We start from the raw sequence: 26,031 nt of genomic DNA, 5'->3' as shown, positions 1-26,031 counted from the left end.
GGGTGCGGGAGGAGGGGCAGGGGGGTGGGCGGCGGCAGGGGGAGCTGTTTACTGAGGTTGGCCTGTGCCTCAGACCCTGAGCTGCTGGGGCTACAGAAGGCACCACTGCACCTGGCTAGAATAATGCTACTTAAATAGCGATAGCCATTAGCACTGGTAGAGGGGAAAGTATTTCCTTCCTCAGGACAACTTTTAAAACATTCTGAGAAATGAAAGACAAAAAATTCAACTCAATTCACAGTATAACAGAATGGAAGGTGAAATAATTCAATAGTTTTTCATAGTAAAACTGTCACAACCTAACTTGTACGTCTAAAAATTTTTTAAATTTTAAAATTTAAAACCAAAATAGTTAAATTAATATTTTAAAAATATACATCCTTATAAAAATACTTTCTTAGGGCTGGGGTTGTGGCTCAGCGGTAGTGTGCTAACCTAGCATGTGCAAGGCCCTGGGTTTGATTCTCAGCACCACATAAAAATAAGTAAACAAAATAAATAATAGTGTCCAACTACAACTAAAAAATAAATATTTAAAAAAACAAAACTTGCTTAAAATTCAACCAGAACTGTGCAGAATTACACTAGCATAATACTAAAAAAAATCCTGAACTTGGATAAAAATAATTTATTGTGATAATTACTTAGAAAGAATTGAAATAAATAAGGGCAAGAAGTTAACAAAGGAAAAATTTAAAAATCACCTTTGTGATATGAATTTTAAAAAAATCAATATTTAATTCAACGCTGCTGTTATTTCACTGTTTAAGATAATTATAGCGAAGAAGTTCATATTAAGCATTTATGATGGTCTGGGTGAGGAGAAAATAATAAATAAACCTAATTAGTAATTCAAATGAAATCCTGGGTATACTGAAAATGAGGATGCTTAATAAATGCTGCTGAAATGATCAAAATTCCATCAGCTTTATAAAGTTGTTCAATCAAATGGGTGACTGAAGAGTTACCTGAAAAGAAGATAAAAGTAAAATGAACCTGGGTAAGGAGGAGGATTTAGGGGCTGGGGTTCTAGCTCAGTGGTAGAGCACTTGCCTAGTATGTGTGAGGCACTGGGTTCCATCCTCAGCACCACATAAAAAACAAATAAATAAAGTTATTGTGTCTATCTACAACTAAAAATATGTTTTTAAAAAAGTTGAACCTTTACCTTAAAAAAGAAAATAAAGGAGGATTTAGAAATGCCAAGTAATCATAACTTTTAAATGAAATGCAATACAAAACAGATACGCGGTCAAACAGAAATCCATGCATTTTAGGGTGAAAATTTAAAATTGCTAAGTGGACTAACCTAGTCATAGCGTAAGTTCAGTATGAAACCATCATACGACTTTCGGGTCACAAAAAAATGTTAAGATTGCAAGCTTATCTCAGATGAAGCAAGTGCTGCTATTGAGAATGAGCCCCCACATCTGGACACTAGGCCCAACCAGGATTCCTGGGCCCCCGGGACCTCTCTAGCTCACTCTCGGTCTGCGACCCAGTTCCTAGGTACTGGAGGAGTACATGCTCTTGGCTTACATCATCTCATGGCAGATACTGTCCAGATGAGGAAGGGGGTGTGAAAGTGGAAGGAAGGGAGGGGTAGGGAAGGCGGAGAAGCTGCTGTTCCAGGGCTCTTTCACTAGAGCTGCGTGATCAAGAACTGTGGGTCAGAGGCTTACAGACCCAGATTCAGGCTCCGGCTTTCCATCTAAGCTGCTACAGACTGACTGACTGATTGATTATTTATTTATTTACCAAGGATGGAATCCAGGGGCACTTAACCACTGAGCCACATCCCCAGCCCTTTCTTTTATTTTGAGACAAGGTCTTGCTGAGTTGCTGGGGGCCTCACTTAAGCAGCTGAGGCTGGCTTTGAACTTGCGATCCTCCTGCCTCAGTCTCCCAAGCTGCTGCATGCTTCAGAATTTTTAAAAAGCAAATCAGAAATCAGGAGAGAACACAGAGAAAATGGAAGCAACCCCTGACTTTCCCCTCACTTGGCTTCCTGAGCTTTCTCTGAAGCGCGGCCCCTCTCAACGTCAGGTCTCTGGGCACCAGCCCAGGCACACTATTCCTGATCTAATGCGGCAAATTGGAGATTGCATCTTCACACATCTACCTTTGTCTGGACACAAGTTTAACAGAGTTTCTATTTTAAAGCAAAACTACCTTTAAAACAAAGGAGTTCCATTTGAAGATTGAATAACTAAAAACTCACTGTACCTTGCAACTGAACTGTTCTCCATCTGGTCATCAACAGCAAGAGACGAGACCTGGGACGTTTGTTCATGTTTCTGTGCATGCCTCACTCATTACGAGTCATTTTGCCACTTGAATTCAACTAGTCCTGGTGACCTGCATGTGCTCAGAAGCTCACTGCCCAGAACACAGACATGTTCCGTGACACACTGAATGAAGGAAGGAAGCAGCACAGCAGTGGGGGTCGGAACACTGAAGCACACACCATAGACTTATGCTGGTTCTTGAAGAAAGCATTAGGCCACGAGCAGTCAGAATGCCTGGGCCTTCAGGCCCACCCGCATCAGGCACCTGCCTTCCCCATGAGCATCCTCCTGGGATGTTCCTCCTCAGACAGTGGCTCTGCCCTTGGACAGGTCTGCCCCTTCCTCCCCCTGTCATCTTACACTGCCTCCTCCCTTGCCTGTTCCTTGTCTCTGGGCCTTCACAGGGCCGTGTGCATCCACCATTTTGCTGGGCATTTGGGCTTCAAGACGCTCTTAGGTGCATCCACAGCACCCTGCATACACCTATCAGTCTTCTCACACTACTCTAAGATGGCTGCTCCTAGACAGTCACCCTTACTCAGCTAGAAGTTTTGTGAGGACAGAGACCCATTCACCTTTATTATGGTTAGGGTAAGGGGCGTCCCCCAGAAGTCCTGTGTCGATGCAGGATGTTCAGAGGTAGAAGGGCTCGACTGTGAGAGCTGGGCCCTAGTCGGCCCATCCTAGTCTGAACGACCTGACTGGGTGGTAGCTGTAGGCAAGGGACGGCATGAATAGGGGAGGGGGTCTCTAGGGGAGCCCTGGAAGGGTGCCTCTTCTTGAGGCCCCTTTGCTCTGCTTCTCAGCTGCCAGAAGCTGAGCAACTTTCCTCCACCTCGCCCTTCCCCCATGGTGTGCTGCCTGACCTGGGCCCAGAGCAGTGAATTTGGCCATCTACGGACTGAGACATCTGAAACTGAGAGCCAAACAAGTTGTTCTTGTCGGGTATTCTGGTTGCAGCGACAACAAGCTATCATAACCTTATTCACCATTGTACTCCCAAGGGGGGAAAACAGTAACGACACTTAACAATGGCTTGTTGTCAGGACCCAATGGGTTAATGTGCTTGATGTCTCCCAGTGGCAGCCAGTGCCGGGTAAGTATAGCAGAAATGCTGCTTACTGCTACAGCGGCACACGTCACAGAGCACACCCGTCACATAACTATTACATGGATGAACTAATTTTGCCATTTGGTCCTCGTTCTCCATAAACTTAGTACTTCTTTAATCACTAGCATTTCTGATATTTGGAAAAAGCTATCACATTCTGCCAATTCTACACCAAAATCCCCAGCATCTTCACTGCTTCTCCTCTATTGAGACTCACAGCCAATCACGCGCACAGCGGTCCTGACCTGCCATTTCAGGTATGTGTTACTTGTTGTTTCTAAAATACTGGAAGGCATGGCTGATCCAATTCCTCCTATCTTCCTCAGTGGCTAATCTGTTCCAGTTTATTACAACCAGACTTGGGTTTTCCTATACATATGAAGAAATGGGAGGCAAAGGTCGGGGCTACCTGATTACAAGAATATCACAAGGATTAAGTGCCAACATAAGCAAGGAGTGGGCCACTCAGGATCGTAAGGACAGCGATGCAGGCTATCTGGGCTCCGAGCTGCTGCACAGGGCTTTGGGGTGTATAAACTGCCCTACTGTGAAAATCTTTTAAAAACTAATAAAAATCAAGTAGGGCACCCAATCTCCCTCAACCCCTCAGCCTCTCACTGTGGACAGCAAGACACACGTGAGGGGCTGGCCCAGGGGCAAGACCAGGGCTAACCACAGTGCAGGGTTCCTGGTGTTGCCTCCTGCCTCCTACTGGCAACTGAGGGCTAACCTTCTTCAAAATGGAATAATTTGGTTAAAAAAAAAATCAGATTTTATTGACATAAGGCAAGCTGAGGAAGCAGCAAGGGAAACACCTAAACAGACCACTCGAGATTTCATCCTGGGCCTCAATTCTGGACTCTGACAATGTGAAGAGACCCCTGCCTCCAGCAGCCCACGGTGCAGGGGAGGCCAGTCCCCTGTCACTTCTACACAACACCCCCAGGAAATCAAGGTGCAGGGGAGGCCCGTCCCCTGTCACTACTACACGATGCTCCCAGCAGCTCATGGCGCAGGGGAGGCCTGTCCACTGTCACTACTACATGATGCCCCCAGCAGCTCACAGAGCAGGGGAGGCCTGTCCACTGTCACTAATACATGATGCCAGCAGTGGTTGGAAGAAGACAGAGCCGGGTGCACTGCACACTAACAGAGGATGAAGAATGACCTCTGGACAGTGGACTCTGACCTAGATCCTAAGCAGAAACAGGCATTCTGTTGTGGGGAGAAGAAGGAAAGAGCAGCTTCAGCTGGGTGCAGACTCCCTGGATGCTCATGCAAGGGAAGCACAGGCAGAACACGCAGGCGACGCAGCAGGTGAAGGAAGAGCTTCCGGGGTGAGATGGCCTCGGGGAGGGTGCCTGCAGCCCACGGCACCCCCAGGTGCACCTGCAAGCACCCAGTATGCTGGAGACAGGCTATATGGTACAGTTCCTCTTGGTGGCACACCTCGAGCTCACAGCTGTAGAATCAAGCAGAAAGGCCCCTCAGGGATACCTGCTCACTGATGTCTACAGAGGAACACGAGAGAGACCAAGAAAACACCTGTCCCCGTGACAGCTGCCAGACAGGAAGGTACAGGGCACAGTGCCCAGTATGAGGAGCCATCATGGGGTAGCCTGAAGTGACTGGCAGCAGACACCTCAAGAACATGAGTGGAAAATCATAACCGAGGGGGGAATGAACAAAGAACTCATCAGAGGAAGTAAGACGTCAATAAGAAGCTAACTAAGCACCACAGATGTCACCACACTTGAGATCAAAGATCATCACACTCGGCTAATGACAATGAAAACCCTGAAGAAACCTAAGATGGCTTGACTACCTGAGACGCCTTGCCTCTCACATGACTGAAGGTCTAGAATACCTTCAGTGCGGTGTGGCATGCATGGTGCCAGCCGCAGCCAGGGGAGACGACTCCCATCACTCTGAGGATGCCATCTGTAGAAAACACATCCTGACATGGAAGGTCAGGTTTACACACCGCCCTTACATACAAGACATCCAGCTGCTCGCCAGGCATGAGGCATGGTCATGCCTGCTCCCTTCCAAGGACATCAAACTGCTCTGAGACAATCCAGCAGGCCCATGCAAGTCTTTTCTATCATTTAGAGAATAACTTCAAAGGATTTTATTTGTCATTTAAGAAGAAAATCACATCATAAGAAGAGATCAGAATAGAAACAAATGTACTCTTAAATGAACAGATGATGAAATACCAGGAAATGCACTTTATGAAGAACCCAGTCTCACCATGCCTATAATCCCAGCTACTTGGGAGGCTGAAGGAGAATGACAAGTTCAAAGGGCAACCATAAATTCAAAGGGCAACTTGATAAGACCCTTTCTCAAATAAATTGAAAAAGTCTGGGGATGTAACTCAGTGGTAGAATGCCCTTGGATTCATTCCCAGGACCACAAAAAGCAAACCCAAAACAACAAAGAAAACACCCACCTGGGCTCTGGAGTGGAGGCCCTGGGCAGGTCTCCAGCACCCAGAAATGGGGGGAAAAAGCTTAAAGTACCCATATTCAGTAAATGGGTACGTTACTGCCACTTTATAGGACAATGGTGGCACTTGAAAACAGATTTTGAAAATCCTGACACTTCAAAGCATTGTATGCCATGACAGGTTTTATATTTTAATCATTGCCAATTAAACAAATAAAGAATTGAATATAATTAAAGTACTTTCAGATCATCAAATCAGGAAGGGTATCAGCAACTGAGCTCAAAAATGTTCATATACTATGATTTTACCCCCAAGTTACATAAAACACAGACATAATTATACACTGATATAAGGTAGTTTGAAAGATCATTGATAATTTAACTTTTTATTTTGTTTACTCTGAGGCTATTTTGAAAATTTCACTTGGCTCAAACTTATAGACTGTCTGATTTTTTTTTTTTTTTTTTTTTGGTACTTGGGATTGAACCTAGGGGCACTTACCACTGAGCCAAATCCCCAGCGCCCCCTCCTTTTTTTTTTGTGGTGCCATGGATTGAACCCAGGACCTTGTGCATGCAAGGCAGGCACTCTAACAACTGAATATATCTCCAGCCCCCCAGCCTGTTTTATTTTATTTAGAGACAGGGTCTTGCTAAGTTGCTGAGGCTGGCTTTGAAATCACAATCCTCCTGCCTCAGCCTCCTGAGTCGCTGGGATTACAGGTGTGTGACACCACGCCCAGCAAAACTGTCTGATTCTTAAAATGCATTAAGTATTTGAGATCCTCAATAAAAAATATCAAATAAATATGTAATATTTTATTAGTAGAGTAAACTCAGCATTCTTAAGGTTAAAACCACTGACATACATACATGAACTAACATCAATGAAAACTTTCTTTCACTTCGAGAATGCCTTATATATTATAAAAGAAAACCTACTTGTTTTTTATTTAAAATTTCTATATCTTTTCTTTTTTCCTAAATCGTGTGTTTTATGTCATAAGAAAACCTGTGACCCTGCAAGACTTCATCCTGAGACCTCAGTGCTGACAGGTAGTTTGTGTAACTAAATGGCTCAGAACCTCTCAGGGCCAGGATTTGCATGTGCTCCACGGCTCGCCTGTCAGGACTTCTTACTAGATGAAGGTGTGCAAGCTTACAGAATGGCAAGAACAGAAGAAGACCTCATCTACAGTCCATAAATGTTCCCATGTTCATTGGACTACGTGACCAAGATGTTCCGAACATGCTTTCAAAACTGACTCCTTCCAACCAGAAGAAATCCTTTGGGTTCTGGGAAGACACAGAAACATACGAATGGTTTCAGTTCAGCAAGTGTTTCTAGAGGGTTTCCTACATGCCCCACACGGCGTGATGGCTTCAAACACAAACCAGCACCTGGTCCAGTTGTGGAGATGGGTCTCAAGGATGTAAGCAAATGGCCACCACTGAATCTGAAAAGTGAGAGGACACAAGAGAGGCACGGGCAGCAGAGGGGTCAGTGCTGTTAGGGGTGGAGGGAAGTGATGAGGATGTCACACAGAAAGCAGCAAGAGGGCAGGGCTTGACAGGGGCTGACCACATAGAAAGAGCCCAGAATGCAAGAGCTGCAAACATACGATAGCATGATGCTTTCCAACAGCACAGGATGATGTACACACGAGGAAGGCAGCACTGTGAAGGAGAACAAAACCAGGCAGGCACGGTGACACACATCTGTCACCCCAGCAGCTCAGGAGGCTGAGGCAGGAAGACTGAGAGTTCAAAGCCAGCCTCAGCAATGGTGAGGTGCTAAGCAACTCAGTGAGACCCTGTCTCTAAATAAAATACAAAATAGGGCTGGGGAGGTGGCTCAGGGGTTGAGAGCCCCTAAGTTCAATCCCTGGTACCAAAAAAAAAAAAGAGAGAGAGAACAAAACCTAAATAGATGACGCACACTGGAGGCCTCCATCACAATGAGCTTTAACTGTCCTCCACAGTGACAGGGTGCCATGTTAACCAGGACAGCAAGTCCCTGGAGTCAGAGCAGTCAGTCAGGACAACCAGCCTAAGAAAGGAGCTACTGCCTCCTACAATGGGACAGGCGAGAGGCCAGGCAGGAAAGTGCTGGCTGCCCCTGGCCTGCTAATTCCCACAGACGGAACTGAGGCAGGGTCAAGAGTCCTGCAGGCAGGGGAAGGATCTCACTGCTGAGCAGTACTGGACAGAAAGCTCACCGGGGGCCCATAGGAAGAAAGGGGAGGGGCCAGGAATGGAAGGCGTGGAGTCAGAGAGGAGGGCTGCCCAGCACTGGGGAGGCAGGCTGTGAGTCCCTGTGCCCCGGCAGAGACCAACAGCGCACTGGCTGGCACCAAGGAAGGGGGCAGGCAGGCCACCTGCCCACAAGCCTGCCAGGTCACACCTGTCATCTTCTGTGCTGGGTCATAGGGCACACACAACACACAGGATTTGGGCCTGGAGCAGGCCTCCTGAGGCCTCCTACTCTGTGATCTACAAAAATTAGCCATCAACAAAAAGGAAGATGAACTGGAAGGAGAGGGTTTCGGTGATGAAGGCCACCTGCAAGGAGGCTGCTGTCATGATGGAGGCGAGACAGTGGACATAGACTCCTGGAAAGTGACTGAACCCAGTCCAGACAAGAAAGGAAGTGGAGCTGGAAGGGCTGACAGACTGGAAGACAGGAGGGAGCAGAGGGGTGGAGGACCTGCGCTGGCTGCAGTGGGCCAGGCCTGAGGACAGGCGCTGGGCCAGAAGCGGAACCAGGGCCAGGGTTCTGATGTGAGACAAACAAAGGTTTTTATGAGGAGAAGGTGTGTTTAGGTGGCAGAGCCCCAACAAGAGGAATGGCAGGACTGTGCCATGTTTCTTCTTTTTCTTGAACTCCCCCAAGAGGAGCTGATGATAGCAATGGAGGGTTGAGACTGGCTGGGGGACTACATAAGCGTCAAAGAAAGAAGGCAACTGCCCAGGGCGGCCACAGGCACAGAAGCTGTGCAGAGACAGAACCAGGAGAGAGTGCCCAGAAGAGCCTGAGCAGACGCGGCTGGAACCCACCCCAAGGCCTGGCTGGTCCCCCAGGCCCGGCACCCAGCACTGCTGTTCCACTGCCTGGGTGGTCCCTCAAGCCCAGCACCCAGCACTGCTTCTCCAACTGCCAGTTTTCTTATTTAAACAGACTTGGATCATGGTTAAACCTCTTTCTGAGAATGTGTTTGCGTATCTGAAAGAGCCAAGTTCTAATTAGGAGCCAAGGAAACTTTTTAAGAAGCTCACTGGGTGGGGTACAGTGGTAAAAATACTAACGCTGTTCTTTATGCTCAGAAGCAGCTTCTGAGGACGTCTGTGCTGGAGATGTCAGAAGCCATTCAATATGCCATACTAACTCTGCAGCACTGTACTCACATCCTTGAACTGAAGCTCTGGGGAGAGCAACCTCAACCTCACCTAACCAGGAAGACGAGGACAGCCTTAAACTGTGACCTTTTCTACCACTTACTACAACTTAGTTGGGGGTGTTTTCACATATTCACTTGGAAGCTGTATCAGCTGCTGTTTCCTCTGATCCCATCCACGCTGGGCAGCCAGTCTGTAACATGTACAACAGCCCTCCAAATAACATACAGTTCGCCTTTCTCCACCCTGGTGATGGCTTTCCTCTTGGGTCCAATTTTATGAACTTATAGCTTCTCACTGGCCTGCCATTACAAAAAAAAAAAAAAAAAAGACTGTAGGCAGTGTGCTGTCTAGAGCAAATGAAGAAGCCCAAAGCTCGTCTTCACAGGTACCTGACGGACTCAGGTAAGGGCAGCTTATTGAGGATGAGGATGATGTGGCTGAGACACCCCTCACCTCCTTTTTACCAGGGCTAAGTCTTACTTAGCAATGAGGTTTACTTTTTCCTTCTTTGCTTCCGCATCCAATATGTGTCTCTCCCCAAATCATGCATAGTGAATCTTAGCCTAGTGCTTCAGATAAACTCTGTACTTCAGGCATTGAAATACTGCTTCTGTTCCCTATCGTGATCCAGAATGCTGTGCCATTTCAGATGAGATCTCACTGAATCTTCACAACCATCTAACTCAAAACATGATGATTCACCTTCTAAATAGAGTGATTCTCTTTGGACACAGTATTTTAAACTCACAGGCATTAATAAACAATAAAAAAGATATCCCAAATAAGGTTTTAGGTTATCCATACATTAATTCCAAGCTCCTCCACTAAATCTTTCATCAAATCCAATCAGAGGTAAGGGTCACCTCCTTTCAGAGTTCCTGTCCTTTCCTGAAAAAGGCACTAACATGTTTCAGAATGGACAAAAGAAAGCATGGCAGGGCAGGTGACAAGCAGGTATGCGGGAAGCTGGTGCAGCCAGCTGAGGCGTCCTTGTTCCCCACTAGGAAGGAAACTTCATGAAAACCTTTGTTTTATAAAATGGATTCAAGCTGCTCATACGTAAGAAGAGATTTCCTGGAGCTGGGGATGTGGTTCAAGCCGTAACGCGTTCGCCTGGCATGAGCGGGGCGCTGGGTTGGATCCTCAGCACCACATAAAGATGTTGTGTCCACTGAAAAACAAATATTTAAAAAAACAAAAATTCTCTCTCTCTCTCTCTTAAAAAAAAAAAAAAAGAAGAGATTTCCTTATGCCTAAGTTGCTTCTTTCCTAAACAGTTTCCAGTACTCACCAGAAAGCAGGATGGGGATGGACATTTTAAGGTTCACAGGGAGGACAAGGTTGAGGACTCAGGTGCGCCATCCCCGACATCAGCGGACAGCACTCACCTCCTTTGCACTCTTGATTTTAGTCAGGAACGTGTGGAGCTCCATGGTTTCTGCGAACAGTGCGCGACACACTGCCTGATAATGATTTGGTGCCTCTGACTCGGCTGGGAGATGAGCAGCACACAGCTACAGAAGAGGAAATCAACAGAGAAGGTCTGTGATCAGGGTTCTGGGCACCGGGAAAGCAGCCGCACCTATGTATGCTCCCGTGAGACAGAAAGGCAACCCTCCTCGCCCAGGGCCATCAGTTCCTACACAATTACATGGGGAGGCCCAGAAACCAACCAATGCCCAACAATACACCAGGCTGGCTGAATTAGCTTCTCCTTGAAAATGACCAGACATGTATCAAAGTTTAGGTTGGGAGCAGAAAGGGAACTACCATTTACTGGTAAAAATGAGAGTATCTTAACAGCTACTATATACTCAACTGTTGTCATGCCAGATCCTATATCTGACATGCCATTAGGCAGCCTATTATCATTTACTATTCTGTGAAACCCTGACTCTTCCCCTTTTTGTGCAAAGGAAGATGACAGTGAGAGAAGCCAGGTTAACCTGTCCAAAGTCAGAGATCCCTCTTCTCAGGAAGAGGGATCCTATCAAAACACTACCTGGTTCTGAGGCCCAGGCTCACTCTAGTACATGTTGACCTTTATAAGTAGTAAAAAGAATGTCAGGAAAACATTTGGACTCAGGAGAAGGTGCTTGGGAGTGGAGCAAGAGGACAGCAGGAGCCCAATGATGCTTCCTGTCCTGCCATCCTGGACTCCACAGAGTGCATGACCCTCACATCATTTGCGGCAAAATACATCATTTAATGTCATGCAGACAATATACCACTTTATTTGTTTTCAAATCTTTAAATGGTGCATTATAATTTCACATAATAGTGAACTTCATCATACATGCACCATTTATTTTATTAGATTGCAAAGATACCTCCCAGGAGTCCAATGCACTGGAATAACCATTTTTCTATAATAATTATATATCCATATACAATAGCTATATTTTAAAGTACTCCATTTACATTAAAAAGCTATAAGAGCCAGGTGTGGTGGCATACACCTGTAATCTCTGCGACTCAGGAGGCTGGGGCAGGTGGACCACAAGTTCAAGGTCAGACTCAACAACTTAGCAAGACCCCATCTCAAAAAAATGAAAAGGGCTGGAGATGTAGCTCAGTGGTAAAATGTCCCTGGGTACCTTAAATAAATAAATGGCTGTAAATAAGTTTTCCCTTAATAAATTTGACATTAATACAATTACTAAATGAACATGTCATTACATTTTAATAATTGCCATCCATTGAAGAGTACTAAGCTGGAAATGGAAATGCCAGGGCAGGAGGAACAGAGGGACTGGGTTATTGGGTTTTATTTTGGTTTTTTTTTTTTTTTTTGGTGGGGCTGGGTAGAATGCAGGGCCAGATGCATCCATTCTTAGGGAGAAGCACTCAGTGGGAGAACTTGGTACTAGGGCTTCATTCAGAGCCACAATCACTGGACCACTTGAACCCAATAAGAAAGGCCAGAGCGGATGCCTGCCTGCCTGAGTGTATACTCAGCCCGCTGCCGTGTGGCAGGCACAGCAAAAGGGAAAACTTTCCCCATGCTTTTAATAGTGCCAGGCCTAAAAAATCATGCAACAACTCCTGCCTCACACCATACTCAACAGTCGATCTGGGAACTGTAAATTCTAATAATCACTGTGAAGGAAGTCAACAGCGTGGTGGAGGGCATGAGCTAGCTGGGAGCGGCGGCTTGCTGACCCGCCCAGCACGGGACACTGCTAGCTTGGGAAAAGATCAAGGTTCAAAACATGAAGTGCGGTTTCTGTAGAACACGGGTCGCTTTCCACAGGTAAAGTCAAATATATATGGTTAATATAATTTTAACCCTTGGACACCCAGAAAGACTTGTTTCATGTCCTAGAATGGTCTAATTTTTCATTGTTCCACACAAACCTAAAAAGAACATGTACTCTGGGTGCTGGGTGCTGCGTCCCATGATGTCAGTTTGCTCTTCCCACTGTCCACATACCCTTTCTTTGATGGATGCTGAGAGACACCAAATCTCCCTCAAGGACCATGGATCTGTCAATTTCTCCATATAATTTTATCAATTTTAATTTTATTTAATTGAATATGTTGTTAATGCTACTATTTATAGGCTGTTATTAGGTGCACACAAATTTAGAATTGTTACTTCTCCTTAGTGAATCAAATTTCTATCACTAAGTATACTTTTTATCTGTAGTAATGCATTTTAAGTCCAGTTTATCTGAAAAGAATATCTACAATAGCTTTCTTTTGGTTAGAATGCTGTATCTTTTTTTGTTCTTTTACTTTCAAGTTTTCTTTGTCCTTGTATTTATGAATATGTCCTTTGTAAGAACATATGGCTGGATTCTGTATTTTTAGTGCAGTCTAAAAATATTTCTCTTTTAATTAGAGTGTTTTCGGCGAGTACAATCCATAGAAATAGTGTGAGCCACATACGTGACTTTTTTGAAGTTTTTCTGCTGAACACGTAAAGAGTACAAAAAAACACTGAAACTGACCTTGAGAATATATTTTAGCTAACCTGATAAACTACATATTATACAATACTTAATTATAGTCAATATAAAAATTCTTAAGGAGATATTTTACATTACTTCTGGGTGTTTTGGAATGCAATATGCATTTTACACTTTTTGCACATCATCTCAGGTAATCGACCTGTGGCTGCTACCATCCTGAGCAGAGCAGTCCCACCAATTTAGGTGTCAGGACACTGTCCTCCACGTGCCTCTACCTGTCCAACTGCTCTCTGTTCAAAGCTTTATCATTCTTCCCATCTCTTCTTTCACACTGTCAATATTATTTTATTAACTTGTTCCCTCCCCTACCAGCTCAAAATCTACAAATTATTTTACTTTCTTTTATTGGCTTCCCTAGAGATGGGCCATGTTCTTCATCACAATCTAATAAATTAGTGCTCTAACCTGCTAAGGTCTGGACTTGTCCCCCAAAGGACCGCGTGTTGAAGACAAGGTGCCAGCTCCACTCTCTGGGAGGTGGTGGGATCTCTAAAAGGAGGGTCTAGGGGAGTCCTGGTCACTGGGGATATGCTGCCAAAGGGGGTGGTGGGATCTCTAAGAGGAGGGCCTGGTCACTGGGGACGTGCTGTCCTCTTTGGCCACACCATTCCAGGACCTGACAGTGCTACCTCCAATTACTTTCTCACTTGTGCTGAAGTTGGGTGTTTTAACTTAGTATGGTCTAAACCACACAAGTCATTATTATTGTTTTATGCAGTTAGTATTCCTTTTGATTTACTTTCATGTTTATCTTTTTCTTTGTTCTTCAAATCTCCCTGCATCCCCGAGCTTCCACCTGGCATGGTCTTTGTTTGAGAAGCGCTCTCTCTGTCAGAAGAGGTATTTCACCTTTACTGCTGACAGTTATTCCACTGAGTAACGCTAGACTGTCAGGACTCTGAAGATGGCACTCTCTGTCTTCCAGTTCAGCTGAGACCTCTGGTGCAGTTTCACTGATGTTCCTTTGAAGTCATCTTTTTTCCTCTGGCTGATTTTAAATGTGGTGTTTTGCAGTTTTGCTCTAATGAAATCAGATCATGGTGTTGGAAAAACAGTGTGTCTTCAATATCGCTATCAGCCCTTCTCTTCTTTGCTCTCCTTTAAGACTTTAATTACATGCACCAGCTTTGTGTCTGACCCTCTATTCTGCTCGTTTTGTTCATTTGGTGTCCCTGTGCTTTGCTCAGTGTGTCTCCTAGTGACCACACTTTCTACATTTTCTTTTCAGCTCTGTCTAGTCTGCTACTGAACCAATCCATTCAACTTTTATTTTAGTTACTGTGGTTTTTTGGCTCTCAAATTTCCATTTGGTTCTGTTGAAAATCTTTTCCAGTTTCCTGGCTCTTAAAATCCTGAACATCATTCTAAAGTCTTCACAATTCCATTATGTGAATTCCCTGTATAGAATCATTATTAATATACGGACTCAAAGTTAATTTTCTGGAAAATTTCATCAGCACTCATAGGATTCTGCTAGATATTTTCAACAGAACTTGAAAGTATCAGCAAACCCCACCTATACTGATGTGATGAGGAAATAGCCTATTTACATGTCAACATTTTGAAACCTTCTCACTTTTGTTATTCTGGCAAATAAAAAAACATACATCATAAACAATGTACCAACTAGGAGAAAAACCTTTATTTGATACCAAAGACATTGTGGGTAACTTGGAAATTCTATTTATTAACAATTGATACTTTATTTCTACTTAGTAATAAAATACTACACAATAAGAGACCATGAAGTTTTCCTGAAAACTTGGCATAATTAATAATATAGTTTTTGTTTAAGTTAGAAGGTAGTCAGTATGTCTACCTCTTTTTCTGTAACGCATACCACAATATGTGCGAGATATTTAACCTTAGAACTGATATAATCAAAATTACATTCTCTCAGTTATTTAGCATTTATCACATCAGAGTACTTTATTAATACTACTGAATTCCTTACCCTGGTTTGGTCATCACAGATTGTATGTGTGTACTCAAATTTCACACTCTGCCCCATAAATAAGTGTCAATTCCAAAATAAATTTTAAAATACTAGCTTCCAGTTTTTCCCATAATTTGTTCTCAGATACAGAAATTCAAATGTTTTTAACCATATTTAGTCACAAACATTTATAGTATAGAATCTTATTTGCAAAAAAGTACCATATTGGACCAGTGTTGTGGTCAGTAGCAGAGCACTTGTCTAGCTTGTGTGAGGCACTATGTTTGATCCTCAGCACCACATAAAAAATAATAAATTTTTAAAAAGATATTGCATCCATCTACAACTAAAAAAAATTGTTTTTAAAGTACCACATCAGTATTTTCAACTACATAATATAAAAATGTTTTCCCACTGAGCATAAGCATGTATTTATCACAAGAAATAACAACAACAAAAAAAAACTACATGGCAATCTTTTTGATTAACTCAGCACCATACAGTTAACCAAGATGGATCACTAAAACTCCATCTCCTCAGTGAGAAAAGCAGCACACTTTCCGCCAGACTTTAGAACTCAGAGGACAAGTACCAGGAAGGGTGGAGAAGTTTCTCTCCATGGAGCCACTCCAGGGAGTGGTGCACACTGTCCAGTAAACTAACCTGGGTGGACAGAGATCTTAATTCACTGGCTCCACCAAACATTCAGACTTCCCTTGAATAAACTCTGTAAGCCTAGGCCAAATTAAAGCATAAATGAAATAACAGATGGGTCCTGTTTCTGCTGTTTGCAATAGATGAGCATTTTGAAAAGGAAGACTCTGGCATAGACAAATCTAGTTTAGTATTTATAAAATTAAATACATATTTATAAAATTAAATACATAAAGCTCACTTCTAATCATACTTTACTATTCTTAAATTCTTCCCCTTTTAAAATAGCAGGCAGGCCAGGCACAGTGGTGCACACCTGTAATCCCAGTAGCTTGGAAGGCTGAGGCAGGAGGATCCCAAGTTCAAAACCAGCCTTGGCAACTTAGCAAAGCCCTAAAGCAACTCAGCAAGGCCCTACGCAACTCAACAAGACCCTGTCTCTAAATAAAATATAAAAAGGGCTATGGATGTGGCTCAGTGGTTAAGCACTTCTGGTTTCAATCCCTGGTACAAAAAAAAAAAAAGTAGGCAAATTTCCAAATTACAACTGTATATATCAACCAAAGAATCTACCACCTTTTTTCTAAACATGGCCTGTTATTTGTAATCTATTTAGGTATGGCAGATCTCATTCAAAAGTATGAATTAGCACTGAAAAAACTTATAAATTTTAACTAAGAATTTTACATATTTTATTTACTGTACAAATGCTAAATAATAAGAGGAAGGGAGTTTCTGAAACCAAGTGATTCCCCCGCAGTCACAATACGACTGACATACAACTTGAAATTGCCAGAGTTTCTTTTATTCTTTATCTAATATATGCAAATTTTGTGGGTTTTCCCCCAAGTATTAAAACTAAGGGGGGTTGGGGGTGTGGCTCAGTGGTAGAGCGCTTGCCTAGCACATGTGAGGCACTGGATTCGATCCTCAGCACCACATAAAACAAAATAAATAAAATAAAGATATTGTGTCCATCTACAACTAAAAATTAAAACAAACAAATAAATAAAAAAAAACTAAAGTTTCTCTACAACCACAGAACCCATGTGATTTTAATGTGACAGCCTGTATAGTATTCCACTTTGCTGCTAAACCAGGTGCCAACTCATTCCTCTCCGCTATCGGTTTGTAGCGTGAGGGCAGAGTCAGGATGCCATGCACATCCCTGGGTACATGTTCTATCTGCCCCCTCCCACAAAAGTGCCAGTGCAGCAGGCACATTGTCCCCTATGCTTTCAAGTAAAAACCCTGGAGATTTCTCCACAAGGTATGAAGAGATAGTCCTTAATCCTTATGGCTTCCTAGTACTCCAGTGAGTACCATAGTTGAACTAGACCCCAATTAATGGACAATCAAGTTTTTTCTAGACTTTAACCTTTTTTATTATAGTGAACTATTTCGAACTTTTTAATATAACAAATTATTTTTCATCAGGAATACATAAATTTACACTGCTGCTATTAATTACCAAGCAAAACAATTTGCCACACTTTCAAATTTCAACAAAATAAATTGTTTGCAAAATAAATAGTTGCAAAAGGTATTGCTTTATGTTTCCAACTGTCAGAAAGAGGGAATGCTGCAGGAGAAGAGAATCCTCTCAGCTGGGTTCCTCCCCTCTGTGCACTCAGAGTATCTCACATCCACTCCAGGGGCCACCCTTCCATCCTTGCTCGTGAGAACAACCCACCTAGAAACTCCTCGTGGCCAGTCCTGCCTGACATGCCTGCCCTATGTCCGCCTTGCTGCTGTTCACTTAACTTGCCTCTCCCCCATGCAATCAGCTCTGAGAGGAACCACAACTCACTCCTTGTGGCAGGCGATCCAAATGCCCACTGCAATTCCCAAAGAAGGCACACCAGAGGCTTGCAGGATGTTTAAAGATAAAGCCCAGCACGGATACCACTCTCCTATTAGCCCTCGGTCACTTCTCAAACACCCTCAGGCCCCACACCTCCGGGGTCTTTCAGGCCCATCTGTCACTGTTCCAGGGCTCGCTCTTCCCTTCCTCCCTGTGCATCTTAACCCACCCCACCCCCTGCACTGTCCACTGGACCACGACAGTTTTCTTCCTAACACAGACAGAATGTGCATCCAGGGATATACTTTTATATATAAAAATAATGGAGCCAACTTTTCTTAATACTTTTAGAGGGCCGATGCTCATGTTTCTCAAGAAATACTTAAAATTGGAAGTATTTTACATGCCATATTCTAAAAATTTTAAAAAGCACATGTTCCAGTCCTGACATAAATTTGTGCCTGCAATTTATTGTGCCTGAAATTTCAATGGCAAAGAACTCTCAAAAAATTCAGGGAAAAAAACTTATGCATGTGCATTTGTGCTTCATAGACATCCCAAGAATCAGAGGCCTATAGCTTGTGTGTATTCTGTTTCTATTACAGTTAAGAGCCACCAGGGCCAGGTGCAGTGGTGCACGCCTGTAATCCCAGCTGTTCCGGAGGCTGAGGCAGGAGGATCACGAGTTCAAAGCCAGCCTCAGCAAAAACAACTCAGTGAGACCCTGTCTCTAAATAAAATACAAAATAGGGCTGGGGATGTGGCTCAGTGGTTGAAAGCCCCCGAGTGTCTTAATATGCATATTATGGAGTGTCTTACATGTGCATATTATGGTACCAAAAAAAAAAAAAGCCATCCAGGTAGAGACCCTGCATATTTGTTACACACTAAAGAGGTCCTGCTCACTAAGAATTGAAGACTAATTGACTCCAAGATGCTGGTGGCACTGTTATATGTCTCCCACCCCTACAGTAAGGGTGCAGTCTGAGTTCTTCAGCTGACTCTTGCCTTCCCTCTTGACAAAGTCAAGGGTGAGGTTTTTAACCCACCGGCCAGACCATAAACTACCATAAACTCTTTCTCAGGTCCTAAGTAATGGGTTTTATGATATTTTAAAAGTTCAGTTTACTTGCCTAATGTCTCAGCAATTATTTTTCCTCCTGTTTAGCTAAAAGGGACACTCAGAACATATTATTATAGGTGTGGGAGATTTTTCAGTATATGTCAATACACGTGCACAGCATATGCTGACCAAATCCTCCTTTGACCCACCCATCCATTCCCAACCGACACTGGTCACTATCCCAAGCTCAGGTCAGCTTGGTTCACCTTCCATATGAGGGAGTTTGAGGCACTTGTCTATGTCTGGCTTATTTCACTTAACATGATTTCCTCGTTTGTATTTTTAAAAAAATAAACCTTAACATTAGAAAACAGAAAATGAATACAATGTGTGAAATTTTAATTTGTATGTATGTGAGGACATTTTATTTGTTGAGGACACTGATCTAAAATGGAAAGTACTACAGCCCTTTTTATTTCTTATTTTGAAACAAAGCCTTGCAAGTTGCCAGGCTGCCCTTGAACTAGTGTTCCTCAGGCCTCAGCCTCCCGGGTAGTTGGGATTACAGGTTTTTATCATTATATTTTTAAAACAGAAAAAGAAGCACTCTAGAGAAACCAGCTCTGTGCTGCCATGAGCTGGTGCTTTACCTTCATGACGTCTCGGTAGGAGCATACGGCGGAGACGGCCCTCTTCTCATCTTCCTCCTCCTCCAGGCCCTCGTCTGCAGCCTCGTAGCCCTCGTCCTTACTGCCATCGGCCTCCACCGTGTTGGCCATCCGGTCGATGAGCTGCTCCAGGGGAGGGCTTAGCTCCCGTTCCTCATTCTCCTTCAATCCATAGTCCAGTGCTTTATAGATAATAATTCCCAAGGACTCGATAACCTGGGAACATTAGAGAAGGGGTTAGGGAGGTGATGGAACCGCTCTACAGGACCAAGTGGAAGATATGACACATGTGGAATGATACTTAAGCTAGGTCTGATACTGTTCCATTTCAGATATGTGACAAAGTAAATTTAAGGAGTGTCTACCTATGCATATTATAAAAACAACTCAATGGCAATCTTTGCTTCCCTCAAACCAATACATGATACCCACAAACCATTTTTATATTTTCTTGGATTTACAAAATGTTAAGATCAACATTCTCCTTTCATTTAAAATTCTAATCAGGTTGATTTTTTACATTTCCCCCCAATATTTCTGAGAACAGATAGAATTATTAAGGGAACATATCCTTTCAGAATTCTTATTCCAATATTTGAAGATTTCATAGACATCCCAAGCTGAGAGGCATAAATTCAGTTCTGAGAAGCAAATAACTTACACCTTGTTGAGTTACATTCAATCCCTGGAAATGTGTAACTCTCATACAATACAAACACTCTTCAAACCTTCAAGTTGCAGAGTACCCAGATGACCCTCCCTGCCTCCACCTCCAACACCAGGACCAGGTAACACAAACCTGATTCACAAATACCAGACACACTGCTGCTGCACAGCGTTCTCACGACCACACCAGACACAGCCAGCACAGGGAACTCTATTCTTCAACACTTCCTTCCTTTTCTGCTCAGAAAAATATCACAGGACTGGGTGCGGTGGCACCCAATTATAACCCCAGCAACTCAAGAAGCTGAGGCAAGAGGATCCCAAGTTCAAAGCCAGCCTCAGCAACTTAGCAAGGCCCTAAGCAACTTAGCAAAACCCTGTCTCAAAAAAATATAAAAAGGGATAGGGATGTGGCTCAGTGGTTAAGTGCCCCTGGATTTAATTCCCAGTACCATCAATCAATCCATCCAGCCACCAATTAATCAGTCAATATTTCTTGTTGAAAATACATATTCTGATTAGTTTGTATGGTCACTGTTTTCAAAAATGGGTATGAACAATGGGTCTTCAGGTTCCAAGGCAACTGACTGCTCTGGCGGCCTCTCCTGGCAGCTTCCCTGGCCAAACCTCCCCAAGAGCTGAAGCCCTCCGCACCCACAGGGCTTGCCATTTGCCCCTGGGTTGCGACTTGTATGTCATACTGTTATCTTAAAACCTGCACATGAAAAAGTAATGACCAGCACAGCATTGATGTTTGTCTCCTGGCTGTCCCTGCACCAAAGTTCAAGTTCCACCAGGCCTGGGAGCTTGCTTGCTCTGTTCACTAAGGAATATACATCTACAGCACCTGGCTCACCGCAATGCCAAATAAATATCTCATAAGTAATAAATGCATTGATTTATAAAAGAAACACATCTACTTCTTAGTTTCTTTCTGTAGACATAAAGTGAAAGGGTAAACAAATTTTTTTCAGAAAAGTTATAGAATTTTTATCTTAACAATCTAAGTTACTAAGAAAAGTCATTTGGGGGCTGGGGATGTGGCTCAAGTGGTAGCACGCTCGCCTGGCATGCGTGCGGCCCGGGTTCGATCCTCAGCACCACATACAAACAAAGATGTTGTATCCGCCGCTAACTAAAAAAAATAAATATTAAAATTCTCTCTCTCTCTTTAAAAAAGAAAAGTCATTTTGGCTACATTTGAATACAAATGATTTGGTTCTTTTTAAAATGTAAAAATAGAATAAATATGCTAGTGTTCCCAAGGCTAAGTTCTCCACAATCATCAACTTCCACCACCTCTTATCTGAAACCTTTAAAAGCAGCGAGTTAGAACCTTCAGATGGTTAGAAAGGTTAATCCCACAATTCCCATATCTCAGTGGGATCTGGAGTAGTACTTTATAATCAAGACCTTAATATTCCTGCAATGAAATGTTTGATCATTTACATTGAATAGAAAAAGAAAGACTATGTGTATAGTTTCATACTGGTTACATTTTGCCACCAAACAAGTTGGATACCAAACAGATGGGGATGCAGCAGTGTCAGAAACTTGCATGAGGAACAGGAGGGAAAGCACAGCAACACTGGATGGGGACAGGACAGGGCGGGTGCTTCCATGTGCAACTGTGGACTTGTATGTGATGGAAATAAGGCCCCAAGGGAAAAGACCAAGACAGTGGACTCCCACAGTAGAGCATTATTCTGTGACTTGACTGTGGCAAATCAGATCCCCAAAGGGTCAGTGATTTTTATAAATAAAACAAGGAAGCAAAGCGCCTTTCTCTGCTGTAGGCACCATCAGTCTCCCCACTGATGAGCAAGGCCTTGAGCCCCAGGCACGGCTCCCATTAGCTAACACAAAGGCACATTGCTCATGCGGAGAAGAGAGCTGCCCCCTCCCCAGCACGTCCCAGGGGCCTCTCTGTGGCAGCACACACCGATCTACCCACACCTCATTCCCAGCCTCACTTCCACATAGTGGTCCCTTCCTTCCTTTACCCATGGTGCCCTCCTTGGACCCCATCAGCCCTCAGTCCCAGCTACTTCTCCCACCTCCTCTTAGAGGTTCCCACTGGCCATGGTGGAGTAGCCAGGAAGATAGGGCACCTCCCCTGCCCTATCTTACCCACCACAATCCATGTGTCCACCAATCACACCACAAACTGCAGAGGTCAGTTACTAAGATACCTAGAACATTCTCTTTAAGTGTGAACGGCACATTCGCCAAGAAAAGCCCAAAGTTCTGCCAAAAACAAGTCCCAATAAAATTCAAGACTGAAATATCCAAGAATATGTTTCTTGGAAATGTAATGAAATCAGAAATCAGTTAACGATACCTACACCATTCCCAAGAACTGAAAAATTAATTAACACACAACTAAAGAAATCTCAAGGAGAATTAGAAAATATTTCATAATAATGAAAACACAACCTATCAAGATTTGTGGGATGCAGGGAAAGCAGTGCTCCAGAACCTGACAGTGTCAGATGGAGGGACAGACGTCCTGAAAACATACTCACCAGGAGCTGAGAGACATCAAAGACCACAGAAACACAGAATTCCTGGATCAAAAGACTAAATATTGGAGCTGGGGTTGTGGCTCAGTGTTAGAGCGCTTGCCTAGCGTGTGTGAGGCATTGGTTCGATCCTTGGCACCACATACAAAATAAGTGAATAAAGTACAGTATTTGGTCCATCTACAACCAAATTTTTTTAAACCAAAAATTTTTTAAAAGATTAAATATGGTTAGTTATCTCAGGTCTCTCCCACACTGATTTACACTTAATGTAATACCTATCAAAATCCTAGTCACTTTCAGGGAAAATGATTTAAAGATATCTATGGAAATGCAAGTTACCTAGACTCACAATTTCAGAACAATAGAGCTGGTGACAAACACAACCCAGCTTCAAGACTCAGGACAGAACTGCAGAATCAACGCCTGAAGCACTGGCCCAGGACGAAGGCACACCAGGAACCCACAATCAGCCCATCTAAACAAACATGCCAAGGCGGTTGGACAGCAGAGGCCACCATTTCAACAGATGGGCTGGGGGCTGGGGTTGTAGCTCAGAGGTAGAGCGTGTGCCTAGCACGCATGGGGCGCTAGGTTTGATCCTCAGCACCACATAAAGTAGAATAAAGACATTGTGCCCACCTATAACTAAAAAATAAATATTTTTTAAAAATAGATGGGCTGGATACCTGGGTCTTCGATCAGGAAACAGACCCAGGCCCCACACCTCACATTACACACAAAGGTTATTTTTAAACAGATCGCATATCAAAGATGTATTAAACTTATAGAAAATCTGAATGACAAGAGTTTTCATAAATTTTTAAGTACTTTCCATGGTCATGTCATCAGTGAGGTTGACATAAAGAAAAAAATCTATGAAAATTTATCAGAATTAAAACTGTGCTTCAAAAGACAACAGTGAAAGTGAAAAGGCAAGTCACATGTTGAGCAAAGCTATCTCTCATATATATCCCATGTGTGACAAAGAAGCTAAATCCAGAATATATGTTTTAAAAACTTAGAACTGCCAGGCACAGTAGCATACAACTCTACTCCCAGCAATTTGGAAGGCTGAAACAGGAGCATCACAAGTTCGAAGCCAGCCTCAAAAACTTAGTAAGAACCTGTCTCAAAAGAAAAAAAATTTGTAAAGGGGGCTAGGGATATGACTCAGTGGTTGAGCACCCCTGGGTTTAATTCCCAGAACTAAAAACAAGAACAAAAAAACTTAGAACTAATATTAAAAAGTCCAATAAAAATGAGCCAAGGATTTGAACACATATTTCCCCAAAGAAGACACACACAAAATTTATAAGCATGTGAATAAAGGGTCTATATCATTAGTCACTAGCAAATGCACAGTACGAGGTGGCATCTTATGTCCTCTAGAACAGCTCACATAAAGACAGAAATCCCAAGAACTGGGAGGATGTGGAATACAAGAACTCACTGATTTGCTGGTGTGACTTAAAAAGGCTGGGGATGTGGCTCAGTGGATAAGCCCTTCTGGGTTCAATCCCTAGTACCAACCCTCCCACCCCCACACACACTGAAAATACAACTATTCTGCAAAATATATGGCAATTTCTTATAAATATCAAACCCAATTACCATATTACCTACCAATTACATTCCAAGTTATTTATCCAAGAAAAATGAAAATGTATGTCCACAAAAGGACTCATACAGTAAAACTCACAGCAGCTTTATCTGCAAGGGTCCCAAACTGTAAAACCCCAGCTGTCACACAACAGATTACTGGATAAACAAACTGCAATGAGCTGACAAAACAGAAAGCCAGGCAGCTGTACAATGACACAGTACCGAGGCACACTGCAGCTGTGTGCTGACACCCACCACAACTCCCCACACTCTGAACAGAAAAGAGTCCACACAGCACATTCAGCATGACCCCATTTACAGGAACCTGGGACTGCAGAGGGCATGGCCTGCGGAGGGAACTTCCATGTGATAAAATGGCTGGAACCTCAGCTACACAAGTGTACAGTATTGTTAGAACTCATCTACTTAAAACATTTACATTGTTGGCATTTTATCATATTTAAATGAGACCTCAGGGTTGTTTTTTTAAAAATAGCCAAATGAGTTATTTCCATTGTGAAAAGAATATGAGCCAGTGACCCTGAGAGCTTCTGCCCATGGTCTAAGGTATAACCTTGGGCCATCGCATGAGCTCAAAAGACACTCAGCCTGTGGGATTCCAACACAGCAAAACGGTACAGTTAGAAAGAAGTGCAGAATAAGAACACTGAAAAAAAAAAACACCCCGGCTGGATGCACAATGTTCTGCTTATGAGAAGGAATATCAGAGCCCAAGAACCCGGAAGGTTCAGAGGAATGAGTAAGCAGGCCTCGGAATCAACTGCACTTTAGCAGGAGTAAAGAACAATTACAGCAACAATCAGCCGCCTCTGAAAAACTTCATCATCATCGTGGGAACTTGCCTGGCCTGCTATGAAGGAACATTTAATTTCAGAACTGGTTCTCCTTGAATTAAAAAAAAAAAAAAAAAAAAAAATCAGGCCTTGAGGATATAAGGAGGAGGAGGGGAAAAAAAGAAACCCACATCAAAGACACCAAATTTGAACAAGATTAAGAACAAGAAAGGAATTTTTCACCACAGAGAGGAAAATTCCAGGAACAAAACAACTTGGGTACTTATATATACAGCGGAATATTACTCAGCCTTTAAAAGGAACAAAATTCTGATGCATGTTACATCACAGATGAACCTTTAAAACATTATGCTAAATAAAATGGCAGACACAAAAAGACAATTATTATAATACTCCATTTAAGTGAAATATCTAGAATAAGAATAGACAGGAAGTAGGTTCAAGGTTAGTAGTGATGAGGCTAGGGCTTATTGGATACAAAGTTTCACTTTGGGACTCTTGCAGGCCTGTAATCCCAGCAGCTCAGGAGGCTGAGGCAGGAGGATTGCAAGTTCAAAGCCAGCCTCAGCAAAAGCGAGGTGCTAAACAACTCAGTGAGACCCTGCCTCTAAATAAAATACAAAATAGGTCTTGGATGTGGCTCAGTGGTCGAGTGCCCCTGAGTTCAATCCCTGGTACCCCCCAAAAAAGTTTCAATTTGGGGCAATACAAAAATTTTGGAAACAGTGGTAATGGCTGTCAACACCTTGAATGGAATTAATGCTGCTGAAACGTGTGCTGAACATAGTTAAAATCAAGCTGTGTATTTTATCACATTAAAATTTTTTTTTAATAATAATAATAAAAAAAACCCATAGGGGCCACCACAATTTCTTAGGAAATACTATCACTTAACAACACTAAAAAAAAGGGGGGAAGTGGTGCTAAGGTTGTGGCTCAGGGGTACAGCACTTGCCTAGCACGTGCAAGGCCCTGGGTTCAATCTTCAGCACCAGATAAAGATAAATAAAATAAAGGTATTGTGTCCAACTACAACTAAAAAATAAATTAAAAAAAAAAAAAAAAAAAAAAAAAA

General features: G+C 43.1%; 1 protein-coding gene across 6 annotated transcripts in view; it reads right to left on the bottom strand.

Moving 5' to 3' along the window:
* Positions 1-26,031, bottom strand: part of Spire1 (spire type actin nucleation factor 1) — a 132,901-nt gene that overhangs the window by 56,043 nt on the left and 50,827 nt on the right. For 5 of the 6 annotated variants that reach the window (XM_048806727.1, XM_048806731.1, XM_015506026.2 and 2 more), the window contains 2 exons: positions 19,331-19,564; positions 10,638-10,763 (listed from right to left, as the gene is read on the bottom strand). In XM_048806727.1, the coding sequence (XP_048662684.1) occupies positions 10,638-10,763; positions 19,331-19,564 (360 nt within the window). The remainder of the gene's footprint in view (positions 1-10,637; positions 10,764-19,330; positions 19,565-26,031) is intronic. The other variant, XM_048806730.1, reaches the window with a different exon arrangement.

The sequence above is a fragment of the Marmota marmota genome, unplaced genomic scaffold, assembly GCF_001458135.2.
Source record: "Marmota marmota marmota unplaced genomic scaffold, marMar, whole genome shotgun sequence".
Classification (NCBI taxonomy): domain Eukaryota; kingdom Metazoa; phylum Chordata; class Mammalia; order Rodentia; family Sciuridae; genus Marmota; species Marmota marmota.
The sequence above is the reverse complement of the archived record's forward strand: the minus strand, read 5'-3'. Positions and strand labels throughout refer to the sequence as shown.